Source organism: Barbatula barbatula (genome assembly GCF_947034865.1).
Source record: "Barbatula barbatula genome assembly, chromosome: 23".
NCBI classification, from domain to species: domain Eukaryota; kingdom Metazoa; phylum Chordata; class Actinopteri; order Cypriniformes; family Nemacheilidae; genus Barbatula; species Barbatula barbatula.
In genome coordinates, this window is record NC_136786.1 from 2,674,138 (window position 1) to 2,700,843 (window position 26,706).

General features: G+C 39.0%; 2 protein-coding genes across 4 annotated transcripts; one reads left to right on the forward strand and one right to left on the reverse strand.

Annotated features, from left to right (window-relative positions):
- Nucleotides 1-238: 238 nt before the first annotated feature.
- rhbdl1 (rhomboid, veinlet-like 1) lies at nt 239-24,612 on the reverse strand. 3 transcript variants are annotated; one of them, XM_079488146.1, is made up of 10 exons: nt 24,485-24,612; nt 20,664-20,772; nt 12,377-12,451; nt 10,103-10,261; nt 8,574-8,798; nt 8,305-8,453; nt 7,294-7,406; nt 4,873-4,973; nt 4,256-4,316; nt 239-1,342 (listed from the first exon to the last, which is right to left on the reverse strand). In XM_079488146.1, the coding sequence occupies exons 3-10, from the start codon at nt 12,377-12,379 to the stop codon at nt 1,071-1,073; spliced, it is 1,083 nt and encodes a 360-aa protein (XP_079344272.1). In that variant the 5' UTR covers nt 12,380-12,451; nt 20,664-20,772; nt 24,485-24,612; the 3' UTR covers nt 239-1,070. The 3 variants fall into 3 exon arrangements, with proteins under 3 accessions (XP_079344272.1, XP_079344271.1, XP_079344270.1); XM_079488145.1 differs by lacking the exon at nt 12,377-12,451; XM_079488144.1 differs by lacking the exon at nt 12,377-12,451 and having other exon boundaries at nt 24,280-24,542.
- Nucleotides 24,328-25,853, forward strand: h1-0 (H1.0 linker histone). Its single transcript, XM_079488163.1, has one exon. The coding sequence runs from the start codon at nt 24,781-24,783 to the stop codon at nt 25,372-25,374; it is 594 nt and encodes a 197-aa protein (XP_079344289.1). The 5' UTR covers nt 24,328-24,780; the 3' UTR covers nt 25,375-25,853.
- The last annotated feature ends 853 nt before the right edge of the window (nt 25,854-26,706 follow it).

The window sequence follows — 26,706 nt, forward strand, 5'->3', positions numbered from 1 at the left end:
TATCATTGCAAACTACACAGCTGTAGATGCTATTGTAAAATTTGGCCAAAATAAGATATCGGAAAATTCTTCGCACCTGGAGGACGCCTGCAATACAGGGTAGGCCTGTCACAATATCAGATTTTCACTACACCATCATCATGGCCACAATAATTCATTATGACATTATCGTGATATCTATGAAATTCTTAAAAATAGATGCTCATAGTCTAATTCATTTTTATTTTGTTTCTCTTTTAATGGCCACACTGGAGTGTAGGGAGGAAAAGAGAGAGCTTGTTACTATTGCGGATCTTAAGGCAAAATGTCATACAGGTGCATAAAAAAATTTCAACACGATCCTGTCGCTGGATTATTTATGATATTCTCAGAATTAACACAATATCCATCGCGGTTATTGTGATATCCCTAGTAGACAGCTCATTGAGTTTTGGAACACCACTTGTGTTTTTGTGCACCCGGGAATAGCAAAATAAGGCAAAGAAATTGTTCCAAATCTAAGACCAAGATCATTTTAGATCCCGTAGTTTTGTTTTAAACCTGAAAAGATGCTATTTATATGATCTGTAATAAACCAACAGCAAACACTCAGAGATGACATCAATCCCGCTTTCCCCTGCAAACACTTTGCTGTATCATCAAGCGTAAGGCTTTGTTTTTGTCAGACACATTGTAGGTTCAGATGACGCTGTTTTATCTGTTAAGGGATCTGTATCTGTAGCACGTAACAGGCTTAGATGAGGCCAATGATTCAGAAAGGCAGCGTGAACAAGCCTTGGGCTGAATTCACGAACAGAAAAGAAAACAAACTTGATTTGTGCATGTTTTCGTGGGAAGATACGCAGACGGTCCGTTCAAAAGGCGCTCGCCGGACCGTGGAGTGTTCATTAAAAATACCACACTAGATATGTCCACTGTATGGAATGTGAGTATGCTTTTCATCTACGTTTCAAAGTCCTCCCGTCCGTTTGTCCACTGCTGGTCGAGTGGAGTACATCGAGGTCGAACCTGAATCAGACCGTTACAGAGGGTCTGGGGGTGTGGCTTTTCACAGCCACAGAGGCGTATCATCAGGGAGGGGGCGGGATTTGTACCCCGAGCAGCTCGTAAGCGAAAATGTTCCAGAAGATGGCGAATAGGAGGAAGGTGATGAAGGAGAAGATGAGAACCCACCAGGAACACTGTTTATGCAGGGATTCCTCGTAGCTGCGCAGGATGAGCAGACCCATGCTGATTCCAACCACAGCACCCGACAGATGAGCCATGAAACTGGGCTGCGGCCCGGACGAAGGGAGGGGCGGTGAGAAACGTAACCATACGGCGCGGCCCACTTCAGAACTCACTGCCGCACACGGACACAAAAAAAAAACAGAGAAAGATAACACGTGTTCAGAACAGAATACAACAGTTTTATCCATACTGTAAGCTGCTGTACGCAGCTTCACATTGTTCTTCACATTGCAAAGACAACGTGATCATGCCAATATGCTTTATTCAACACTCGAAAGGTTAGACCCTATCTCACTGAGCATGCGGCACAACTCCTTGTCCAGGCCCTGGTAATCTCAAAGTTGGACTACTGCAATGCTCTCCTTGCTGGTCTTCCTGCAAAGGCTATCAAACCACTCCAGCTGGTTCAAAACGCAGCAGCACGCCTCATCTTCATACAGCCCAAAAGGGCTCAAGTGACACCCCTTTTCATCTCTCTCCACTGGCTACCGGTTGAAGCCCGTATCAGATTCAAGTCACTGATGGTCTCTTACAGAACTATCACCGGATATGCACCAGCATACTTTCACACCCTCCTACACCCCATCAAGAACTCTGCGTTCAGCAAATGAGCGGCGCTTTGTAATGCCTTCTCATAAGGGCATTAAATCCCTTTCCCGCTCATTCTCCTTCACAACTCCTTCCGAGTGGAACATTCTTCCTAACGCGGTCCGGTCAACCACATCTCTAACAACCTTCAAAAACTTCTTAAAACCCATATCTTCTGTGAATACTTGACAGACAAATGAAAAAAAACTAACCTTCTCTCTTTATCTCAACAGGTAATGGTCTAGCTTTGTTGAACCTAGTAACTTTGTATTAGCACCTATTGTATTATTGCTCCTGTATGACATATCACTTATTGCTCCCTGAACTCTTTGTAAGTTGCTTTGGATAAAAGCATCTGCTAAATGACTAAATGTAAATGTTTTCTGTGAAAATTTGTAGTCCAGGCCTAGATCCATAGACACTCAAAGGCTGATATTATCCACAACGTACTGTGAGATGGCGGAGTTTAGTGACTAATAACTTTATAAAATTATAAATGATTAAATTAAATGAGAGATGCTTCACTGAATGAATTAGTATATGTATACTGTAAACATAAATGAGAAATAATGAATAAATACATACTTAAATGCAAAGAAAAGCTGCATTTTGATGTTCATAAGAGTTAATGATCACATAGTCGTCTAGGCAACAATGTTTTTTGTCGGTTTGCGTATACGGTTTTGGTACGTGCTATACTTTTCCATAACAAAAACAGTAGATACTTTTAGCGCATAGTATAAGTAAGTATATTGAGACAAATAGGTTTTTTATCAAATCCTATTGTTAATAAAATAGGCAGTGATAGTATATACTGTGCAGTGTGCAGTAAGCTCTACACTATTATTCTTGTCCAAACATTGGCAACGTGAAGGACTAGAACACAAGTCATGAACGAGTTTCTCCACACCTGAAATCGCCCACACACATCCTATATAAGATGTCAAAATTAGTATATGAAATAGATAGTATGAAATAATTGTAATATTAAATAAAATAAATAATTTTTCAATACACTTTACATTTTCATAACATTGACATTTATGCATTTGGCAGATGCTTTTATCCAAAGTGGATAAAACTTTAAATGGACACTTTAAATGGACACTTTTCTATCACATGAAGTCACAGGAGCTGAGGAGCCACCAAATTCTCAAATGTAATACATTTATAATAGTGAAAAAAAATTGAAGAAAGGTATCTCTTATCCAAGTGTTAAATACAAAACAAACCGACAAGTTGCAAAACTAAAAACAAATCATTCAAAGTCATCTTATCAAAGCTTTCCTGAAGCTCAGTAAGAGCATTGTGTTAACAACGCAAGGTTGTGGGTTGGATCCAAGGGGATTGCAGATACCTATGTAAAATGTGTAGGATAATACTATGTAAGTCTCTTTGGATAAAAGCGTCTGCCAAATGCCTAAATGTAAATGTAAATCTAGAAGCAAACAAAAAAATCCTAAATCAAAATGACAAATCTGAAAACCCGATAGCAAATCTTAAAACACAATGTCAAAAAAAATTGTCAAACAATTTGGAAAACTAAATAAGTCAGAAACCACAAAGACAAGTCAGAAAACACAACAACAATCAGTCAAACCAGAAAAGGTAGGTATTTTGTTGGAATGGGATAACTACTGCTGATTGGATAAAACTCCGGTCAATCAAGATATCCAGGCTTATGTTTATATTTACAGTATAAGCGAAAACAAACGATTGAGTCAGTCACTCTCTCACCATAACCAACAGGGACACAGTTTAAAGTACATATCATGTTATATGCTTATAATGTATTATATGCTTATTATTGTATTTATCTTCTGAGGGGAAGACGATCACGGATGGTACACATGCTGTCGCCTTTCAGCTGCACTATGAGTGCTGCTCAGGGGTCACGCCGCGCATGCATGCAGTGTGAAACAGACACGCATCAACTCCTAATGCAAGGTGAGCCCGTTTTAACTTTATTAACAAAATGTGGCATGTGATCCTTAATCAATGAATATGCGTTGTGTCACATATGCGTGTCCTTTCTCATAGTAACATTGAGCGTCCTGGATATCTTGATTGACAGGAGTTTCGTCCAATCCGTAGAAGCTATCCCATTCCAACAAAATACCTACCTTTTCAAAACAAAACTTGTCGTTTTGTTTTCAGACTTGTCGATGTGGTTTCTGACTTGTTATTTTTTTACAGAAATGTTGTTGTGTTTTATGATTTGCTATTTTGTTTTTAGATAAGATATTGTGATTTCAGATTTGTCATATTGATTTAGGGTTTTTTATTTTGCTTTTAGATTTGTTTTTAGTTTTGCGATTTGTTGTTTTGTTTTGCGCTTTCCGGCCACCGTAGTTAAAGGCATCAAAAAATGTATTCCTCGTAAAAAAAACAAAAAAAACGTATCTAATACATTTGAGTAAAACTGTTAGTTACTTACTACAAACTAGTGCAAGAATCATCCGCAGCAACTTGTATGGACACTTCATACCTGCCCAGTTCTGAAACGCACACATACACACACATTCATTTACATAATTTTACACATCATGTGTTAAAATACATTGGATATACAGATATACACAGACAAGGTTTATAAACTCCATATCAGTAGTCTCACATTAACACACAGAATCTTCTGCATAATCTTTAAAATCAGTGTGTAGTTGTAGTGTATAGCTGTAAATAAAATGTTCTGTTGTTTTACAAACTGAGAGACGAGACTAAATTGTATTCTTGTGGATATTAACAGCACGCCACCGAGGGAGCTTCAGCTGTGTTTAATTTCATTCACACAAATTAAAAAGCACTTATACTCCCGTAATAACATCCGTACAGCAAACATTTAAACTTATCCATCAGTGCACGGCAGACGATAAAAGACTTTACAGCTCTCTCAGGTCTGTTTTCATCTGTCTGCGTGCCAACGATTACAGACTCTTTAATCCTCAGGGAAGCCGCGATATGAAGCATCCGCCAGGCATCTAAATCTCAGCCTGCTCTCTCCTCTCATTCATTCTGACTGAAGTCTCCATGGCAGCGGTTAGTGTTGGTTACCATGACAACGTTAGCGAGATGTGCCGAGCAGAGAGCATAGACCCCTCCGGACCCTCCCACCACCGGAGCCCGCATATCCGTGATGGACACCGTCAATGACCCTGAGTAAACAAAGAGAAACACTCGGTTTAGTGTGATTCATGTTTCACACATTTGCATCATGAATCATTGAAATGATTCAGCGTATTTCATCTGCACGTGCGCCAGCCCGGTTTACTTGATTCATTTAGAGTTTAATAGGGAGCATCTCGCTGGTGTCACGTTTATTGACCCGTGAGATGAATGTAATAAAGTAAATTAATGGATACGATGTTATCAAAGGAGACTCCTAAGATTGTGTTCCTATCAACTAACCACTTCCAATTTACAAAAGTGCAATAACCCCAGAGGATAATGTTACTGGTCTTTCATAGCCCAGTAGGTTTTCATTGAAGTATCAACTTAGTTTTAGATAATTCTCCTAAATACTCAGGAGAACTAAAATAATTATCTGGATTTGGGTCAATTTGATGGGAATGCTTGAGATCTTCAATAATATTGACCTTTGATTGTAGACTTGACAAATCTCAGCTCAGTTTGACACATTGTTGACATCTCTTCTGAAACTGACATTTGTAAGATTTCAAACTCTTTTTCTCATGAGAAATATCTGAGATGCAGATGATACTCAAACTAATTTGCTCTCCATTTAATCCTAATGATGTTCAAGAGAAACAATGGAGATTTTTCTTTCGTATGGGAAACGTCTCCCGAGTTATGAAGGAGAGCAATACATTTTTTTGAAAAACTTAATTGTTTGTAATTATTGCAGATAACTAAATAATACACACAGACACTTAAACCCAAATTGCACAACTTATACCATAAACCTTATTTCGCCTGCCTTTGAATGCAAAAACATATGTGGCAAATACAGCAGAAAGTGTGATAAGATAATGAAATATTGACATACCCATTCACTCTCTCTGTATGTGTGTGTGTGTGACGGACACAACTTAGCACACAGTGTGTCCAGTACACTGGACACTGCCATCCTTTGCACTCTTTCACTCCTGATCATTTTCTTATTATTTGTCCGGGAATTCATCCTGTAATTCCCGTCACACCTCTTCAATACTGACGATTTCTTTACAGTGTTTGAGTGAGTCTTTGTGTGATTTTTTTTGGCTGCAGATGGTTAAGTGTGTCTCTATTTTATAATGACAAGAGCAAGATAACTGGTTTAAAATGGACATCGATTCTATTGTATCACCACATATGTGATCTTGGACCACAAAACCAGTCATAAGTCGGACATGTATATTTGAAGAGTTTGGTTCCAAAATGAGATTATAAATCATGTTTTTTTTACTGTGCATTCCAATGAATATAAATCAAACTGCAGTTGGTTTGTTTTGATTTCAGCCATAATAAAAAAATACAGCTAACTAACACAATGAAACTCATTAAAAACACGATAACATAAAAAAAATCTCATTTTGGAACCAAACTCTTCATTCCTAGCAATAGTCAACATTACATTGCATGGGTTCAAATTCTCGATAATTCTTTACTGACGAAAATCATTAGGATATAAAGTGAAGTCCATGTTCCATCAATGTAAAGCTTATATGTGACCCTGGATCACAAAACCAGTCTTAAGTAGCACGGGAACATTTTTAGTAAAAGCCAAGAATACATTGTGTGAGTCAAAATTATAGATTTTTCTTTTATGCCAAAAATCATTAGGATATTAAGTAAAGATCATGTTCCATAAAGAAATTTTGTGAATTTTCAACCCAAAATATATAAAAACTTTATTTTTGTGAGTGGATGGCCTGCTACTGTGCCTCGGATTAACAACTTCAAAGGCGATTTTCTCAATATTTAGATTTTTTGCACCCTTTACTTCCAGAGCTTTACACTCTTGTATCTCCACCAGATATTGTCCCATCCTAACAACCCATATATAAAAAAAGCGTAACTATTCAGCTTTCAGTTGATGTAAAAATCTAAATTTAGAAAAACTTACCCATAAGACTGGTTTTGTTGTCCAGGGTCACATATTTATATATCATAAAGTTGATATTTCATATGAAGTGTAAATCTTAATTTAAAGAATTTACCCCATGACTACTTTTGTGGTCCAGGGTTAGGAACTAACCTCACATATAAAACTTTCAATAGTGTGTGTGTGTGTGTGAGAGAGAGAGGGGGGAGAAAGAAAGAGATTGTGTAGGTTGGGGGTGTGAATAATTCAGAGATTATTGACTGGGTCATTGGCCCCTGGTGACATGTCCATCATAAATATGAGCACATTCACCTGGTGAACTTGTCACACTGCAAGGATAGCAAGACGTATGTGAACACACACACATATGAACACGCACGCACGCGCGCGCACACACACACACACACACACACACATGAACACAAACTCACCAGCGACAACTCCAGCCATGTACAACAGACTGATTCTCAAGATCCCATGAACCATCTCTAGTGGAACTCCTATCATCAGCTGGAGAAGAGCGTTGAAGCCCAACTGCTCTAACCTGCACACAAACACACACACATTTAGAACAACAACATATTGTGTGAGGCAGCTGTACTGCTGGGTTAAGACATTCGTTCTCTCCTAAATTTAGACCAGAGGAACACTTTGAAATCCTCTACAGCACTTTTATCTCTCAAATCTTGCTCAAAAGAAATCTTCACAAACACAGTGGAAGTTTTCAAACACATGACCCAGTGGAACACCAACTGGATGATATCTATTGAGTAATCAGCAATGACCACCAAACTCATTCAGAGGAATGTGTCCAATATTCAGATCTTCAGGTTTTTAATCAATGCATTCTGGAGACCTCAGTCGCAGGTCATGGGTCGTCCAACAGGATAATGAGCCAAAACACAAAGCTAAAATCACCCAAGAATGGATAAGAACAAAACATTGGACTATTCTGAAGTGGCCTTTCTGAGTCCTGATCTGAATCCTATGGAACATCTATGGAAAGAGCTGAAACTTGCAGTCTGGAGAAGGCACCCATCAAACCTGAGACAGGAAGAGTGGACCAAACTACCTGTTAACAGGTGCAGAAGTCTCATTGAGAGCTACAGAAAACGTTTGCTTGCAGTGGTCGCCTCTTAAGGCTGTGCAACAAAATATTAGGTTGGGGTCCCATCATTTTTGTCCATGACATTTTCATTTGTTTTATTATTTACAATATTATGCTGAATTAAAAAAATCTAAAGTTAAGTCTGATTTCTATTAAATATGGAATAAACAATGCTGGATGCCAATTATTTTTGTCAGTTTCAAGATATTTCACAGAAAATTGTGCATTCTTTGTTTTTTGTGGAGGGGTACCAACAAATTTAAGAGCACGTGTGTATCTCTTTGTGATGTCCAATGATCAATTACAGAGTATTTAAGAGTATGTGTTTTCTTACCCAACGTGCATGAACATATAGCTGAAGAACCTCCAGATCTGCGCCCGATGCCCGGGGTGATACACAAGCGGGCTCTTCATGAAATCCGGCTGGTACGTTTGCAACACCCATTTATTTAACATCACGCCATAACACATGAACACAATGATCTGGAACACAAAAAGATGATTGACATCATTTCAGGTCAAGAACATAAATCCACCCTTTCAAGGTAACCTTCTCTTATATGAATTGTAAGCTTGTTTCCATGGAAACAGTGGCAGGTGTACCTGTACAATAGTGATGATAGCCATGAACACGGGTGGAGGGCACAATCTGTTCTGATGGAAGTACCATCGGCGGTCTGTCTCGCACGGCAGAATCTCATAAGCCACATAGCGCACAAAGCGTTTGTACACACCCAGCCCCGTCTCGTCCAATAGGACCTCTCGCTGCAGCGTGCGACGCCCATTTGCGATGGCTCGGCGAAAACTACTGGAACGTTTACTGTTCAGCTGAGAGAGTGAGAAAAATAATAATTTGTTAACAGTAATATTTTAATATACCAATCTACTAATAACTTGGTTAACATACTGAAATGAACCCTATATAAATAACATAAAACATAATAAAATAACAATATAAATAACAAAAATGTATTACTGCCACTTTCAGATTCATATGTATTTATGATCCCTCACCACTTCTGTTTACCCCGCCTTCCTTTAGTCACCCTCCAGTCCCAGATTAAAATTTCACCAAAAGCCTTTTAATATCATTCAATCTCTGCCCCGCCTCTCTCTTTCTCATTCGAAACATAATTTAAAATCATCATGTTTCTAAAAATCCAGGAACAGAAAGTGAAAAACTTGTTTCTTGAGGAGATGAGGGTGTGATCACTGTACGTGAGGGTCTGTATCTCAGTGCACCGCAGCCTCGTGTGTGTGCGTGCGTGTATTAAACGAGCCTGCGGCAAAATTGATTCAGCTGTCTGTGCCAGAGCCAAAACACTTACACCCCCTCATATCAAAAGAGGGAGAGAGATATCTCGAGATCTTAAGAAGAACATGGATTAATTTCTGTAGGAACCAAGTGAAAGTTCAGAGAAACCAATAAATGAAGAAGCAATAATTGACAAATAATAAATGTGTGAATCATGATACACCTAAAATCAGGCTTCCACAAGGTACCATCCTATAATAAACGAAAATCACACGTGATCTTGTCAATATTTTAACTATTTATCCTAGACACCAATGATATTACATGGAGAGCAAATGGAAACCTTTGCTTATGTCTCGTCTGTGATCAAAGAGTCACAAATGTCTCTGGCTCAGATTGGTCAAGTCTGCAATCAAAAGTCAACATTATCTCAATATGAACTCAAACATTTCTCATCAAATTTCTCAATCCAGATTAGTTTACCTCTACACTCTTAAAAGAAAGGTGCTTCAAGAACCTTTTGGTTCCATAAAGAACCTTAAACATCTGAAGAACCTTTTTGTTTCACAAAAGGGATGGTTCACTTAAGATTCTTAGTTTGAATGGTTCTTTGTGGAACCAAAAATGGTTCTTCTATGTCATCGCTGTGAAGAACCTTTTAAGCACCTATATTTTTAGAGTTTACAATCTATATTCATTTACACTTCCATATTCTTTTCAACAATTACACTCTCATTTGTTTCTATTCTTATTTCCCCCGAAGCAGTTATAGGAGAAACATCTGAGACTAAGTTGGGACTTAAATAAAACCCAACTAAAAAATCTCCTGAGCTATGAAAGAGCAACATCTGAGCAGTAACATTTGTGTGTGTCTCACCAACTCGATGAGTTCCTGATAGCAGACGTGTCCGTGTTCATTGCTCTGGACCAGCGCGAGCAGCATCTCCAGTTTGCTGGGGTCCAACTGTAACTCATGATGCTCAGCTAGACTGGTGAAATTTTCCACAGCTATAAAACCAGTCTGCTCTGGGTCCAGCTGATCATCAACAAAAACAGAAACAGATTGCGTTTACTTTTCAACATTTACAGTAAACATTCAGGGGTGGTTTCCTGGACAGCGATAAGATTAAGCCGCGACTAGGGCTTAGTTAAATTAGAACATTTGAGTAGTTTTTTTTACAAACAGGCATTACAACAAACATTACTTGATTGAATTTTGAGACCAAACAAAGGCACTGATGTATTTTAATATATGAAAGTGAAAGCTTGCTACAGTTTAGATAGCTCTAACGTTTATTTTAGTCTAGGACTAAGGGCGGTTTCACACTTGCACTTTTGGTGCGCACCCGGGTTTGATAAACGTCAGAATTCGGTTCTTTTGGGTGATGTGAAAGCTGTCTTCTGTACCCGAGTCCGCTTAAAAAGGGAGGTCTAGGGTGCGGTGCATGTGAACTCCAGTACGTTTTGCTGCTGATATGAACGCAATCAAACTAAATCGCGGAGTGAACCGTTATTAATGGCGTATTCTTTGGTAAAAATGTGTGCTTGTGTGCGTTTCACTCACTTTTCTGACGTGCGTGACTGACGTGCTCCATGCAGAGAGCTGTAGCCTATAGGCTGTCTCATTTCTGTTCGCCTTCAGCGTTCTTAAGAGCATTTGCAGTACATTCACAGACGAAAGTGCCGCTATGTACTGAATCGTTGGAGACCAAACTAACGGTTCAAAAACATAAATGTATAAAAGTGACGCAATCAATGTTGCATTCAATGCATTTTGACACTTTCTCCTGTGTCGTCATTACAAGCGACAGGGTAAACAGCTGCAGGCCCGCGGTTCGGACCCAAAAATAATCATATGAACGCAGTCCAGTGGGTGTAGGGGGAGCAGGCAATCGAACTCAATGTGAAATCGACCTTACACCCTGTCCGGAAAGCCACCCCTCAGTGTATACGAGTTTATGTATTTATGGTGTGAACATCTCAGATTTGGTCATACTTGGGGTTAGTAAATGAAGCAAATCTCAAACCCTAAATATTAAACTTTTATAACTTGTCTTGTTTGAGCTACGCACATGAACTGTGCAGTTTGTGGTGCCGTTACGATGAGACAGAGTCTCATCATGTTAGTGATGAGACATGAGTCACACTTCATTCAAATAGTTTTAAAGCATGACATTTATCACAAGTGACTAATGGTAACATGAACTAATACGACCACATTTAGCGCTCGTAAAAATGAAATGAACAGTTGTTCAGAGAGCTGATACAGAGAGATGAGATTTTAGTCATTCCGCACAATTCCATCTGTCTGCCACACACACACATGCTGTGACAAAACAATTCATATAACTGTGAGTAACCCCCGGCCTGAAGCACTTCCCGATGAGATCCAGGCATAAAAGACAACCGGGAGCACATGCGTCTATTTTTACTTAATTTACTCTGTTTAATTATTCCTGTACGCTGTGTTCAAATTTCAATCGGTGGAGGAGAGAGAAACCCAGCTGAGAAAAACAACAGAACCACCTGAGAAATTCTGTTGGATTTATAGGATATAATGGGAATTGGATTGGTGAAAAAAGAAACTCTCCTGAGCACTATAATGGTCTCTGTGGGTCTCGATTGGAAATGTGTTGGGTTCTATTGGTGGGATGTTCTCTGGCGGATAGGAAACAACAGAAAACCATTAAATCCTACTGGAATAGACCCCAAAACACGCACAAAAAATGAAAACCATTAGAATTTATATAGTTTTTTTCACCCGAAAAAAAGGGAAACAACCGGAAAAACCATGTGAAAGAAATCAGACTAACAAATGATCTGCTGACAGTAATGAGGAAGAATGTGAGGGCAGGAGGAACAGGACCGAGAGAAAGTTAATGAATGAGAGGATGATGGAGTTTATGATCAGCGGTCATGTGTGAGATTCGGATGCAAGTGAAAGAATCAGTTAGTGAAGCGATTCCCGTTACCATGGTTACAGATGTACAATGTGTCACCCTGAGAGAGTGACACCGCATCTACACTGCCAGTGAGCAACGCCACTGAAGTTGTCACTTTATTTCTCATCTTCACATTACAACACATGTTTATGTTGACAGGGTGAGAATTGGTCAAATTGTTGTAGCACTACTACAGATATTGAACATACCATAGTGCTATGGGTTTATTGTGTGTGATGCCACCGAGGCGCCATTTTGGAGGTATCGCTGCATTGAGCCGTGAGCTGAAAGTATACGAAGCGGTACAGTAAAGACCAATTAAATCGTCATACTGGAGAAACAAAAGCAAACCAAGTACATACCTGTACGATACCGAAATAATCTCAGCTAAAATGTCAGGAACCGTAATTTACATAATTTGTAATTCATTGACAACAACAATATACCTGGCCGCAAATAGTTGAGTGCCTTGGCATTGCTGCCTCCAACCTAATTTTTGGATATGAATATCTTATTTAAACGTACATTTACGTATACTTAATGATGTGTATTGCATTTGTCAACCATTGATTGATCACAATTGTAAGTAATATACCTTTTGAGTCTCCAATGTCTGTAATTCAAATTATCAGTAATACTGATAACAATTAAAAACATATTTATGAATTATTATATTTATTATTTAAGCAACACTGGGTTAAAGATCCGTTTTAAAATGCATATCAGAATGTGTTATTACAAGATGTCTGTAATCTTAAAAGAATAATATAGGAAGATAGAAAATAGATAACCTCGGAGTTGATACCTTACAAATTGCGACGATACCCATAATGCACTTCGATTTTGGCGAGTGTGACATCACCTGACAAAGCCTGATTACTGTAGTCCCTAAAACATCATGTTAATACCATGACACATGATATTGTGCAGCAGAGAGGGCATCAGAAGGTTGATTATGGTACTTTGATGTGTACTATAGTATTTTGTGGTGGCCTAAGGAGCTGGCAAAGAACCATGAGATTCCCAAAATGTTTCATTCCAGGACCCACCAAAAAAATGGAGATTTAGGTCAAAATCAAATGACTTCTATTTGATTTACCCATCTTATCCAACCATAACACAGAGGTGAAGGGTGAAGGAAACCTGTTGACCATCAGCACCATCACCTCCAGACAAATATTAAAGATGTTGTAAAACATCAGTCAGTCAGTAAAATGTCTAATTTCAGTCTTACGAGTTTCAGTTTTACTCGCTGATGGTCTGATCATTGATTGAGTGTGAACAAAGCTTTTTCCCTCCACCAAAGTGTTGCCATGGTTTCCAAAAATACACACCATATGGCAGGAACCAGAAACATCAGCATTAATAAAGCAATGATTCGCCGATAGCAGAAAAAAAGCTGGTTATGGTAAGAAAATGTTTTGTTTATACCTTTAAACTCTTACTAAATACTTTTTTAAGGCCTAGTTTTATTAACCCCGATCACAGAGTTTCAAAATTCTTTGTGAAACCACACATTTACCATGGTTTTACTTGGATAGCCATAGTTTAACCATTTTTTTGGTAAAACTATATACAAAAATATGTTGAAACAATGGTGATGGCAATTGATCTGTCAAAAAACATGTTTACCACACTTTTCCAATGTATTCTTTACAGTATAAAAATACAATGAAGGAAAATGTTCAAAACCCTGATATTACCACAGTACTTTTTGTACCAAATAATGTAAACATTATTGCCTATTCACAAATCAAATATTTCTCTTTCATTACTAAATTAATTCTCAGTTATATATGAGAAGGAGAAGGATAAAGTTAAAAAGCCTTTATAAAGTGTGGCTTAAGTCATTTAAAAAAAATTATTTGTATAAGAGCCAACATGTTTCGACCAACAACTGGTCTTCCTCAGGGCAAAGTATCACAAAGAATGAGAATGACATCAAATTATAAATAAACTCCCACCCACAGTCAGACAATGGAATATTCAATTAACCTAATCAGGCCTTCTACAATCAATTAAGCCAATAAGGCAATCAGGTCTACAGGATAGGAGAACAACCATAATTAGCAACACAGCAAATGAAGAAAATAAATAAAACAAAGAAAATAAATATCCCTCAAACATAGGTCATCTGGAGAGGAAAATAACAAGTATCGACCATACATAAATAAATAAATACGTATAAGGCTAAACCAATATATAGGCATAGAAAACATATCATAAAAAACACTTAAACTCAATGTCCTCGTTCAGACCTGGATAACGAAGCGCATCAAGCTGATGGATCCAAAATGCCTCGCGCTGGTTGAGTCTACGAATCCTATCCCCACCTCTATCCAAAGGTCTCACATGCTCCAAGACCTATAAGCCACACTTTATAAAGGCTTTTTAACTTTATCCTTCTCCTTGTCATATTTGACTGAGTGCCTGGGACCTGCTTTTTTGTTCCGGTTTCGTTTGTTATGTTTTGAGACAATTGTCAACATACAGTAAGACATTGGCTTTAGAATTCTTTTGGACGGATTCAATTGTTTTTTTGTTGAAGAATTTGATTTAGTTAAAGTGAACAGGATTTTGTTTGCATGAAAATTTCTGCCTTTATCGCTGACATTATCTTGGCTCTAGAGGAGACATATGTGAGATTACTGGAGTTTATTTCTCAGGAGTAATATCTAAGAAAGCTCTCCAGTTGTCTTTGTCTCAGTTTGCTCTCCTGCTGATATTTCTGCTCATGTTGTGTCATAGAGGTAAAATCTTACCAGACCGACTGCTGCTATTTTATGCAAATATCATGCTAAATATGGTGCAGCAATGCAAGTATCAACTGCCCTCTTTCTCTCAGACCAGCTGGTGCCAAAAACAAGATTTGTACACTTTCTGAAAAAAGCACTGTTTGGCAGTGGCACGGGACAAGACACGTGTAACAGTAGGTGATACCATCAACCAAACAGCAGTTTGAGATGTTGTGTGATTTCCATTAATTCGGAGCACTGAGTGTGTGTGCACGTGTGAACTGTGTACGTTTGCATTCGAGACAGAAATAGTGTGAGCTCAGCACTGCTTCCTACAGCAGAAAATAAAAACACACACATTCACTGAAAGGTTAAGCGCATTTTCGCGATCACACCAGGCGAACACCATGCTGTCTGACTTCACGCTGTACACGCAAAACCAAAAATGTGAAAGCATAAGAAACACACCTACACCATTCAGACACAAACACTCCCGAGCAGACACATTAAACAGCCTGTGTGAACCGATGACCTGTGTGTGTGTGTGTTCCCCTAAGGGCAAAGATCAATTCTGCGCCTCTGACTGAATCATTGCCTTTCCTATCCATCAATCAAACTAATCTATCAGCATCAGCATAGATCAGACAACACACACACACACACACACACACACACACAGGCTTCTATGGGGTCCTATAGGTAGTTGTTGTGGTGTTGCTATAAGCTCGTTTGAGTGTTTAAGGTGGTTGTTAAAGCATTGCTAAGATGTTTCTGAAAAGTTTCTTTTTCTAGAGTGTTGCTACAGTATAAGCTTGCTCAGGTGTTTAAGATGGTTGCCAAGTCATTGCTAGGTTTATGGGGGATCTATTTAGTTGTTGTGGTGTTGCTATACGCTTGCTCAGGTGTTTTAGGTAGTTGCTAAGGCATTGCTAGGAGAATTTGAGGGTATTCTGTTTGGTTGCTTTCTAGCCCAGGTAAAACAATAAAAAATCCCCCAAAAAACCTAAACACAAGGTTTTTATGATATGCTGTTGTGAGATTCTAGGTTTCTGATAAAACACCTTGAGTCTGATAAAACACCTTTATATCATACAAAAATAAGGATAATGGCTGAATAATGTAACAGCACATCCCTCATTCAACAGCACTATGATTTATGTCCTCATTCCTGTCCATAGAAGAAAAAAAAAGTACGCTAACCCTCTTCTCTCAACAGGTAGTGGTCTAGCTTTTGTTGAAACTAGTAACTTTGTATTAGCACCTATTGTACTATTGCTCTTTTATGACACATCGCTTATTGCTCCCTGAACTCTTTGTAAGTCGCTTTGGATAAAAGCGTCCGCTAAATGACTAAATGTAAATGTCCTGTCCATAGCACAAACGGTGCAAAATGAGTTCCACACCCATTTCTAATACAGCGTGTTTAAATCACAAAGGTGAGAAATAGTCCCAGCAAGCGCTGCCTTCTTTAAGAAGCTTCACTTATAAGTATAATAAGACTAAGCAGAACACAGAAGTAATAGCACAGTATCAATAAAGTGCAGAATTAAACAAGCACAGCCAAGCTTCTCCTCCAAGAACCAAATAAATTAGCATATATTCATGCATATGTATTTAAAACAAGTCGATGTTTGAATTTTGATGAATTCTTGAGTCAAACTGAAGACGTGAGATCTCTGCAATGCCAGGAAATTATAAAGATTAAATTAAACTATAATTAAAGACATTTCATGATGTTTTGCCAAGAAAACTCAGCTAGAAGTTCTCATGGTTAACAGCTTTTCTTCATTCCACTGTGGAAATGAGCAAGTCATCTGTAAACGTGTCCCCGGACGGACTCTTTGTTCACGCTTTTACTGTAAAGTTCTCACAGGCTTCTTTCTGTTTGTGCGTCTCTACGGAAAGATTAATGCGTCCTGCCAGCTGACAGCTGCAAAAAAGGGTATAAATAAATCCAAGAGAAATTTCTTGCAGAAAGTACTCGCAAATAGAAAGGAACGCATTTGTTTATAAAAGACAAGGCACAAATGATCAGTATTAAGGTCACATTCTTTTTTTTTGAGGATTGGTTTTGAAAGACTGATCAGAGGTTGATGGATCTCTTGTATTGGTGTCTAAGAGGTCTTTCTTTGGTAACGCTTTAGATTACGGCCCACAATGTAACGCATGATTAAACAGGATTTACAGCGAAACAAATTGTAACAATAATGTACCTCTTCAGTACATATCTGTAGATACAGGGAAACAACATGCAATGTTTGGGGAAAAGTAACAAATGTGGTGTTCATTTTTAAACATTAGCATGATAAACAAAATGTTTAAACATCATAAATCACAGAGCTTATTTTTTGCGACTTTCCAAACGTCTATGAGAAAAATGCATAGGCTTACTTCAAGGGTTAGCCAACAAAAAATACATAATCTCTGAGGTACTGGATTATCAGTGGGCGGGGTCACACAGACCAAAACAAAAAGAGAAATTCCGGCACGGAACGCACATTTCAGAGCGGAATAACTGGATATAGAATTGTATTTTAGAAAAACCAATAAATGAAGAAAGCATGTTTCCTACATGTCTTCGATATCAAGGTATTGTTTCGATTGAATACAGTAAAATTATTACATCCAGCCCCTTTAAGAAGCCCGTGAAAAATATATTTTTTTAAAAATATGTGAACTACTTACAAAAAATGTTTAACCAAATATCAAATAAACATATTGTTTCTATTTGCAGAACATTAGAACTGGGGAAACAGTTGAAAATAAAAGATAAGATGCTTTGTATTTTTTCAGACCCTAAAAACTGCAAAGAAAACAAGTTTAGATTCACTTTTAAGGTGCATGTAGTTAGGAAAAGTTCAAAAATAATTTATTTACTTAATAACCTGGATTCTTTTTTCACACGTTTTATCACCGTGTCAGTCTTTCGCATTGCTGTTGGATGACTTTATATCACTCTTAAGGTTTGATTTTATTGAAATACAACTCAGAACTGGAATGGCCACAATACATCTAGAAATTATAATAAAATTATTCTGAATGGTTCCGCGGCAGTATATTTAAGGGAAATATATAATATGTAATGTATCATATCATCACTGTGCAACCTTGTATCTCCAAAAACACAGAAAATAACTTGGTTGACACATTGGTTAAATATTTGCAAAAGCAGACAGACAAACATGATGCTGACCAATAATGATATATATAAATAAAATCATTCAATAAAATCAACAGATACCACGTTTCGGCCTGACAGTGAGGATATGCAAATAAAAAATTAAAATATTACTTTTTTTTACTATGAAACAATATTAATATTGGATAACAGTAAATCATCTTGAGCGATTAATATATATTAGCATAAGCACCCAACCGGGTGTTGAACGGCATCAGTGCCAATGTCTAGTGTAGTAGTATGAGAGTAACAGCCAGAGACGGAACATAAGGACCACACACACACACACGCGCACACACACACACGCACACACTACCCATTCATTCAAACTGTCCATCTCATCGTAGTCATCCTCTCCCACATCCTTCCTTCGGTACGGGCCTCGAAACACATCAGCACACACATGCACACGGACACACGGGAGGATGCAGTAACCATAGCAACCTGCTGCTGCTTACCTGCTCTTGTATGAGCTGAAACAGAGAGCTTCTATCCATATACCGGGCCCTGGTGCACACTCATCCACAAAAATAAGCACATACGGAAAAATCACACGCAGGGACACATACGCGCACCCACAAACATGCACATCCGTCGGTCCGTGCGGCACGCCTCCCCGGTGGGAGTGAGACCCCCTCACGCGCAGGCGAGTAACGTCCAGCAGCCTATCCGCAGGATGGCCACGGGCTATGCCGTCAGGCCAGCTTCAGATGACCCGGGCTGAAAAAAAATCCAAGCAAGGCACCCTGAATCCACAACTATACCTTCATGGCACTTCAGACAGCCTTCTATCTCCACCTTTCACCCTGCAGCGATGATAACGTCTGTCTCCTTATCAATCTCTCCTTTATTCTTTCACTTTTTCGCCTCCAACCCCTGCACCTTTTACCTCTCGCCAGTCTTGTTGTGGCCGTATCGTCTTTACCTATGTAAATCCCTCTCTCTCTCGCTCTCTCTCTCTCTCTCTCTCTCTCTCTCTCTCTCTCTCTCTCTCTCTCTCTCTCTCTCACCCTCTTTCCTCTGTCCTCCACAAAGACTGTACTACCTGAATACCAATGAGGAAGGGGAAGGAGGTGGTGGTCTGCAGCCAATCAGAGGAGAGGGGGTGTGTCCAAAGGGCTGCAGCTCTCCGTCTACCCTGCAGGAGTCTTAAAATGAGACGCAACACACAAACGCACGTTCACTGCAGTGCACACACACACACGTCCACACACGTACACACAAACGGGGCACAGGCGCTCTCAGCTCGCCCAAATCGGACATTAATCACACGCACAGTAGATTCTACAAATCCTACACACATTCCCATGTCATTTGGCCAGTTCCTTATCTCTGCGGACGCTTTAATGGTGGTGAAAGGCTAATGGATAGAAAGAGAAATACACTATCGCTCCATGTCACGCAGGCTGGTATTAATGGCCTAAGTGGCCAAAATATGTTCATCACAACTGGTTTGCCAATAAAGCCATGCGGATGATCATTGGGGAATTGCTCTGACTTTTTTCTGTTTGCTTAAATGCTGTGACAAAAGTAGGATTGTGTACACCTGATCTTATGTTCAACCCTGAACATAGCACGCTGCTCTTCTTTCTAGAAATCTGGGTCATAACTGTAGTGCAGTTTGTTTGTGATTGACTTTATTGGGTAGCAGGTAAACTGGCAAACTGGATTCTCACCTATTCTCCATTAAAACGGTGTCTCTTCCAATATCCCAAACAATCGTGGAAAAAAATCTCAACAGATTTAAACCTAAGGCTAAACAGACTGTGAGGATTTGTGTTTCAGACACGAGCGTTCATTAGGATATGCTCTTATTGTTGGTGATTCCATATGAAGTTCACATGGAAAATAATATCACGCTTTCTAGGTTCTGTGGCGCAACACATCAAAATGATGGAAATATTGGAAATGGTTTGCAATATACATACTGGAATATAGGTTGCTTTGGATAAAAGCGTCTGCTTAAATGCATGAATGTAAGTGTAAACGCAATAACTGAATTTTTAGGGTTAGATATTTATTCAAATCCTGAATAAAGGTGTTTAATTTTTGAGGATCTATTGCCATATATGCAATATAATATACATAACTTTCTTTAGATGTGTATAAAGACATAATGAAGCGTTATGTTTTTATTACCTTAGAATGAGCTATTTCTATCTACATACACCTACAGGTCCCCTTGCATGGAAGTTTATACAGTAGCCGTAAATGGACAAACTGCTCTTTAGGGCGCTTACTTGATGACATCTAAGTGCTGTGTCAGTCGCCGTAGTGCTTCGAAAGGGAGGGGTGGAGTGAGCGGTTGGTTGCAATTCGCAACCTTATCACTAGATGTTGCAATGTTTATAAACTGGACCTTTAAAACCATGGCTTATCAAAAAAATTTTCAGACTGGAGACTGACTCAGGTGTTAATAGGAATGCGCTGCTATTACAGGTGATGTTACATTTCAAATGGTGAAAAGACTTGTATGGTCATTTTCAATGTTCAATCACAACCATTTTATAAATGTGCCTAACGGTTGTTTGAAAGATGGTGTGCGGCCAACCATTGAGATTTGCTAGATGATGTGCTGTTTACCTGCATGATGGCGGCACGTGGGTGTAACATCTACAGCATGTTCGGTCAGATTGATGACGCCAGTCGGACATCAATACTCGCACAGCTCTTGACTTGAACTCTACATGACCTAAAAAAGCAGAAAACACAACAATATGCTCTTTTCCCTTGTTAAATTTTTTAATTATTATTCATTCAGTGATAATTCAGGTATTTATTGTATTTTAGCGGTTATATCTTGGAAATGTGACACTGTACAGCTTTCACTTCTCTTTATCACAAAATAGTGTCTGACATTAAAGAGTTGCTAAGTAATTTATTCAGATTGTATGCATAATACTAAATAAAGAAAATAAAAAATTTCCTGCAATAAAAACTAAGTAATAGTGTTATATATCATGCTGATCATGTTTTTGGGGGCCGTACAAGACTGAATCCCAGGAACCCTCTAGTGGTAGACACAAAGTCACACACAGCATAATGCAAGTCAGTGCTGCCCTCTACTGGTAAAATAGATATAAAACATCCATTCTGCAATTTTCATAATTGAACGCATAAAATAATTATTATAGCGTTTAGGCTGTTGTTTGAAACGTATAGAATATTATACAATATACTTTTGTTTTTTTTATAAATTAGATCCGATTTAAACAAACAACTTAGAAACAAATAACTCATTCGTGTGAGATGTGCGGTGCAGTGGCTACATATATCACATACAGATCAAATATATGACTGACTGAATGGCCTACCAGCACTTGTTATCTGTCACTCTCTAAACATACCGTATTTAACTGGGAACACACGTGTGCGCTTCCATAGGCTGTGTATAGCTGTGATTTGTTATCTCGTAATTAGCTGCCTTTTCGTCCTCTGGGAAATTCGATAATTCCCACTGGACCCGGAACTAATTTATTAAACGGCGCTCTTTTAATGTTAGCAAATACTTTAAATGTTCTAGTGCTACTAAATCATAAGTAACACTGTTACTAAATACTTTTAAAGTTTTTAAATCCAGACGTTACTTCCGGGTTGAAAGCAGAATTCAATGAGGGATGCTCATGCTTTTTAGCATAAGGCAAACATCAACGGACATCCTGAAAATTTTTTCAGCACTAGGCACCTGCACTCACAGGGACACATGCAAACACACAAACATACAAGGGGTGTGTACAAGAGAGTATGAATGAAAATAGTGAGCAATTTAGTTTGTGACCGTCTTCCTATTTGAGTGGGATTTGAGCCGGAGCTCCTTTAAACCTTTTCTTAATATATTGTTTATTCTTGTTATATCTAAAGGATTGTGTTTTAAATTGTTATTTCATATAAATATCACATCTCAAATGTCACAAAACAGCTTATTCCACCTTAGAAATGTTGCCAAATTACGAAATATTCTATGTGTTGCTGACGCAGAGAAGCTTATTCATGCATTTATGACCTCAAGACTTGACTACTGTAATACGCTATTTAGTGGTTGTGCTACATCATCAATAAACAAACTACAGTTAGTTCAGAATGCAGCTGCCAGAGTTCTAACCAGGTCCAGAAAATACCATCAAATAACCCCAATTTTATCAACCCTTTACTGGCTACCCATTAAGTATCGTATTGACTTTAAAGTTATTTTAATCACTTATAAAGCCTTAAACGGTTTATCCCCCACCTACATAACAGAGCTTCTAGCCATCACGCTCTCTAAGATCTCAAAACTCAGGACTTTTGATAACATTTAGAATAACTAAATCCACCAGAGGGGGTCGAGCTTTCTCATACGTAGCACCTTAACTCTGGAATAGCCTTCCCGACACTATTCGAGGATCAGACACACTCGCCCAGTTTAAATCTAGATTAAAGACACATCTTTTCAGCCAAGCATTCACTTAATGCATTATATGCTAAATAAATAAAATATGAACAGCAGCTAATTATTCTCTTTCTGCCTTCCTTCCCTTCCTCCGGAAGCCCATCCCGAGGTAGGGTGAGATTACGCCAGGCCCGGATGAACGGCATATGCCCATCCCTAACTAGAGATTAAGCCAGCTCCAATTGAGGCAATTCCATCCCCAACCAAGAGCAAAGATGGACTACTTGTCACATTAATGCCAAATTTACAATACTTCATCACATGACAGCAGTTTGAAGTTATAGCTGCAAACAGTTAAATTATGCCATTACTATTTTCCCTGCTTATAACATTATTCCTCTTTTGTCAGATATCAATCAGAATTTTTTTTAAACAAAACAGTTTCAACAAATGAAATTTCCTATATCACAACTAATAAACTCTCACTATTGTTCGCAAGAATTTACTCAGTAACTTTTAATCAACCCTCCCAACTGAGACTGATTTCTCCTGAGGTTTTTGCTCTCCATTTATTTAGCATTGGAGTGTTGGCTTGCTCACCAGGAGACTGCATTTATTAAATATTATTTACTAGAATGATCTTACTTGTTCTATAAAGACCATGCAAAGCTGCTGTGTTTGACCTTTTCTGTGTTTTTCTTAATTTCTCCTGTAAAGCTGCTTTGGAACAATGCACATTGTGAAAAGTGCTATTTATATCACATTGAATTGAATTAATGACATTCTGTTGCAATTCAAATAAGTGTAACACCTGAATCCAACCACCCTTAAAATGTATTAATAAACCACAAGTCTAGCATTAATAATAAAAACTGTGTAAGGCAAAACAAGTTTATGCTCAGTTTCAGTGTTATGCACGAGAGTAAAGTGCCTTACTGTCGCGCTCGACCACTTAACCACAAAGTTATATTGCAAACCCTATTTGCTAGTTCAATCTGGTTTCATTTCTAATATCAAGTGTGCTATATAAATGTTGTGTGGTTGTGAAATAGGCTTTCATGGGGTGGAAACAGAAAACCCAAGTGAAGAAATTCAAGATGGCGCGTTCCGACTCACACACCATTAGCCCTTAAAATGTAAACTACAGAATGAGATCGGATGACCGAAATTAATCTATTCTGCACCCCGTCGGCAGTCCGATCTAAAGTGATTAACTAATAAATAAAGGGTACAGGGATAAGTGAAGATACACAGACGGAATACGCGTCTCCCTGCCAACGGAGATAACAAAAGAACGCTCGAGCGTTTAAAGCATCAGATCAGTTTGATCAGATTCAAGGTGTCAATCCGATCCATAACGTGCAAACCATCGAGAAGTCGATACGTGTACCCAGACAACGGTACCGTTGGGTTCTGGTCGATAAAGCCGGTCTTTGGGTCACTGGCAACTTTCATAACAGCCGACCAATTCTCCCTGAACACTCAGCATAGAAGCAGCTGGTTTATGCTATATCGTTTAACTCTTATCGATATTAAGCACATAAAAAACACACCGACGCGCAGTGAAATGTGTGAATATAATGCACGAGACGGGAGCCGTTTTTATTCGCGCACATTTAATTTATAGAAGGTTTAACAATAAATAATCGCAGCAACGTCACGCGGACTCGGTTGCCGGACTGTGTTAGTTCGTCAACTACATCGGCTTATTAAAAACGAAAACAACGTTTTTCGTCAATAAACCCCACCGTGTCCTCTGGAAGGTTTATTGGGCTTTCACGTGCGTTCAGTGTTTCCCGGCTCGGTTTCGTGGGTTTGGGCTAATTTTACCTGAATTCCGCAAAATACATCACGGCTCTCGCCGGTTTCAACGGATTTTCGTGGAAAAAAAGTTGATGGCTCGCAGAATCCACGCAGAAGCGACACACGCACTTGAAGCCCAAAGCCTCCACTCTCGAACCGTGGCCTCGGTAGGATCGATACCGAAGCAGGCTTTCTAAATTCGGCCGTATTTCGAGGAGGAAGAAACACAAACCAGCCCGCGCAGATTTCATGGAAGCCCGCTTGATCAGCTGCTGGCAGTTGGTGTTCTCAATCACGTCCGCTTGGAGGATTCATATATAGTACTGGCGCACTTCGGCAAATAATATACACACTTTCCGCAGCGTGGAGGCGCGCGTTTCTCTAATTTAAATAATTTGGTTGCAATTGTGACGTGGCTGAAATAATATTTGCACTACTTTCCGAGAAATTCCTCAAGTCGCACTTTTTTGTGTGTGAGAGTTTTTGACTTCTCGGTTCGGTTTTTGGTCCAAACCAAAACTCTACACCATGGCTGAGACGGCAGCTGCCCCCGCGTCCAAGCCCAAGAAGGCGAAAAATACAAAGAAATCGGCGTCGCATCCCAAATACTCAGAGATGATCAAAGCGGCCATCGCCGCGGACCGGAGCCGCAGCGGCGCGTCGCGTCAGTCCATCCAGAAGTACGTGAAAAACCATTACAAGGTGGGAGACAACGCCGACTCCCAGATCAAACTCGCCCTCAAGCGCCTGGTGGCCAGCGGGCTCCTGCGTCACACTAAAGGCATCGGAGCCTCTGGGTCTTTCAAACTAGCAAAAGCCGAAGACGCCAAGAAGCCCGAGAAACCCAAACCAGCCCCGGTGAAAGTCAAGAAGCCAGCCAAAGCCGCTGCCAAACCCAAGAAAGCCCCCAAGCCCAAGAAAGTGGCAAAGTCCCCGGCGAAACCCAAGAAAGCCCCGGAGAAGAAAGTGAAGAAGGCAGCGGAGAAAAAGAAATCGCCCGTCAAAACCAAGAAAGTCGCCAAGAAGAAGGTGGCAAAACCGGCCAAGGCGAGCAAAGCCAAGAAGGTGAAGGCGAAACCCAAACCCAAAACTGCAGTCAGGAAATCGACCAAAAAGAAGTAAAGACACTCGATTCATTCGGACTGATTGATCCCAAACTCAGTGTAAATACACTTTTTGAAGCAAATGTTTTTTGGTATATTGTTATTTTTGTATGGTCTTCGTGCGCTCGACATTTTTACAGCGTGTCTCCACAGAAACTTTCCATGCGCAGAATCGAAAAAGAAGAGGATTCAGCATATTTGCATATAAACGGCTAAACTTATTTATTTTTTTCCAAGGAAATTAAAGCAAACCTTATGTTGCACATTGTTGTTTTTAAAACATACTAGTTACATACAGCGCTACAATATATATTCTTAGGTTATTCTAGTACTGTAAAAATAAACATGTTTGTATGGAGAACGGTGCTTTATGCTCTGTGAAAATTATGATGTAGAGAACTGATGCAAATTTGTGACTGTTGTAATCTATAAACTGTCTTACTTCATTGCTGTCCAATAATACTCGCATTGCTGTGCATCAATAAACTTCTCATTTCTGAACTCAAGCGTTTTCTCAGTGTTCTGCTGCAGCACCATGGAGAGCAGAGTGCACGAGTTAAGATGGGGTGGGATGGGGGTCTTTGGGGGTAACACCCTCCAGCTGCGGCAACAGTCATTGGAGTAGCAAAGGTGAAGCACATCTTTTGGGGCACTCGGGCTCGTTGTTGCCCCGCAGTGTCTCAACGGTGAGCGGTCGCCCGGGGTAAGTATAAATGGGCGGTTCTTGCGTAATTATAGTACGTTCAGATTTGATGACGTCACGATAACAGACGCTGCACAAAATATTTGCACCCTTTAAAACTTAATTTTGCTACCATAAGTTAAGTAAAATCAAATTAACTTTAAACGCCATAACTAGTATTTTACATTTAAAATGTCTAAAATTTTCAGTTGACATGAAAAAATTTATCTAAAAATGGTTTTGCGCCTATTATGTAAATTTCAGAAGCTGTAGCTAAAATAAACAGACAGACAAGAATACAATCTTTCAAATATCTTTGCTCCTTTAACTTACATGAATTTGTTATTTATGGGAACTGCAAAATGTGAAATTAATGAAAACGAACACTTAACACAGTGGGGTCAAAAAAAGATTTTTTTTCCTATACAAATACATTTCAAAATAAGTTTGATAAAAAAATCTATGATAAAGCCACTGCACAATAAAAAATGTCAGATTGTATTACTTACATTGAAGGACATAAAGCTTAAAGCTGGCACATCTTGATGGGAGCATGTGAAACGTCAGTTTTTGAATGATCAAGTGCTGCTGGCAAGAGGAAAAAAACAAATACTGAGATATTCTCAGGTTCATACCAATTAAAAACTTTTGACCTAAAAAGATTTCCTA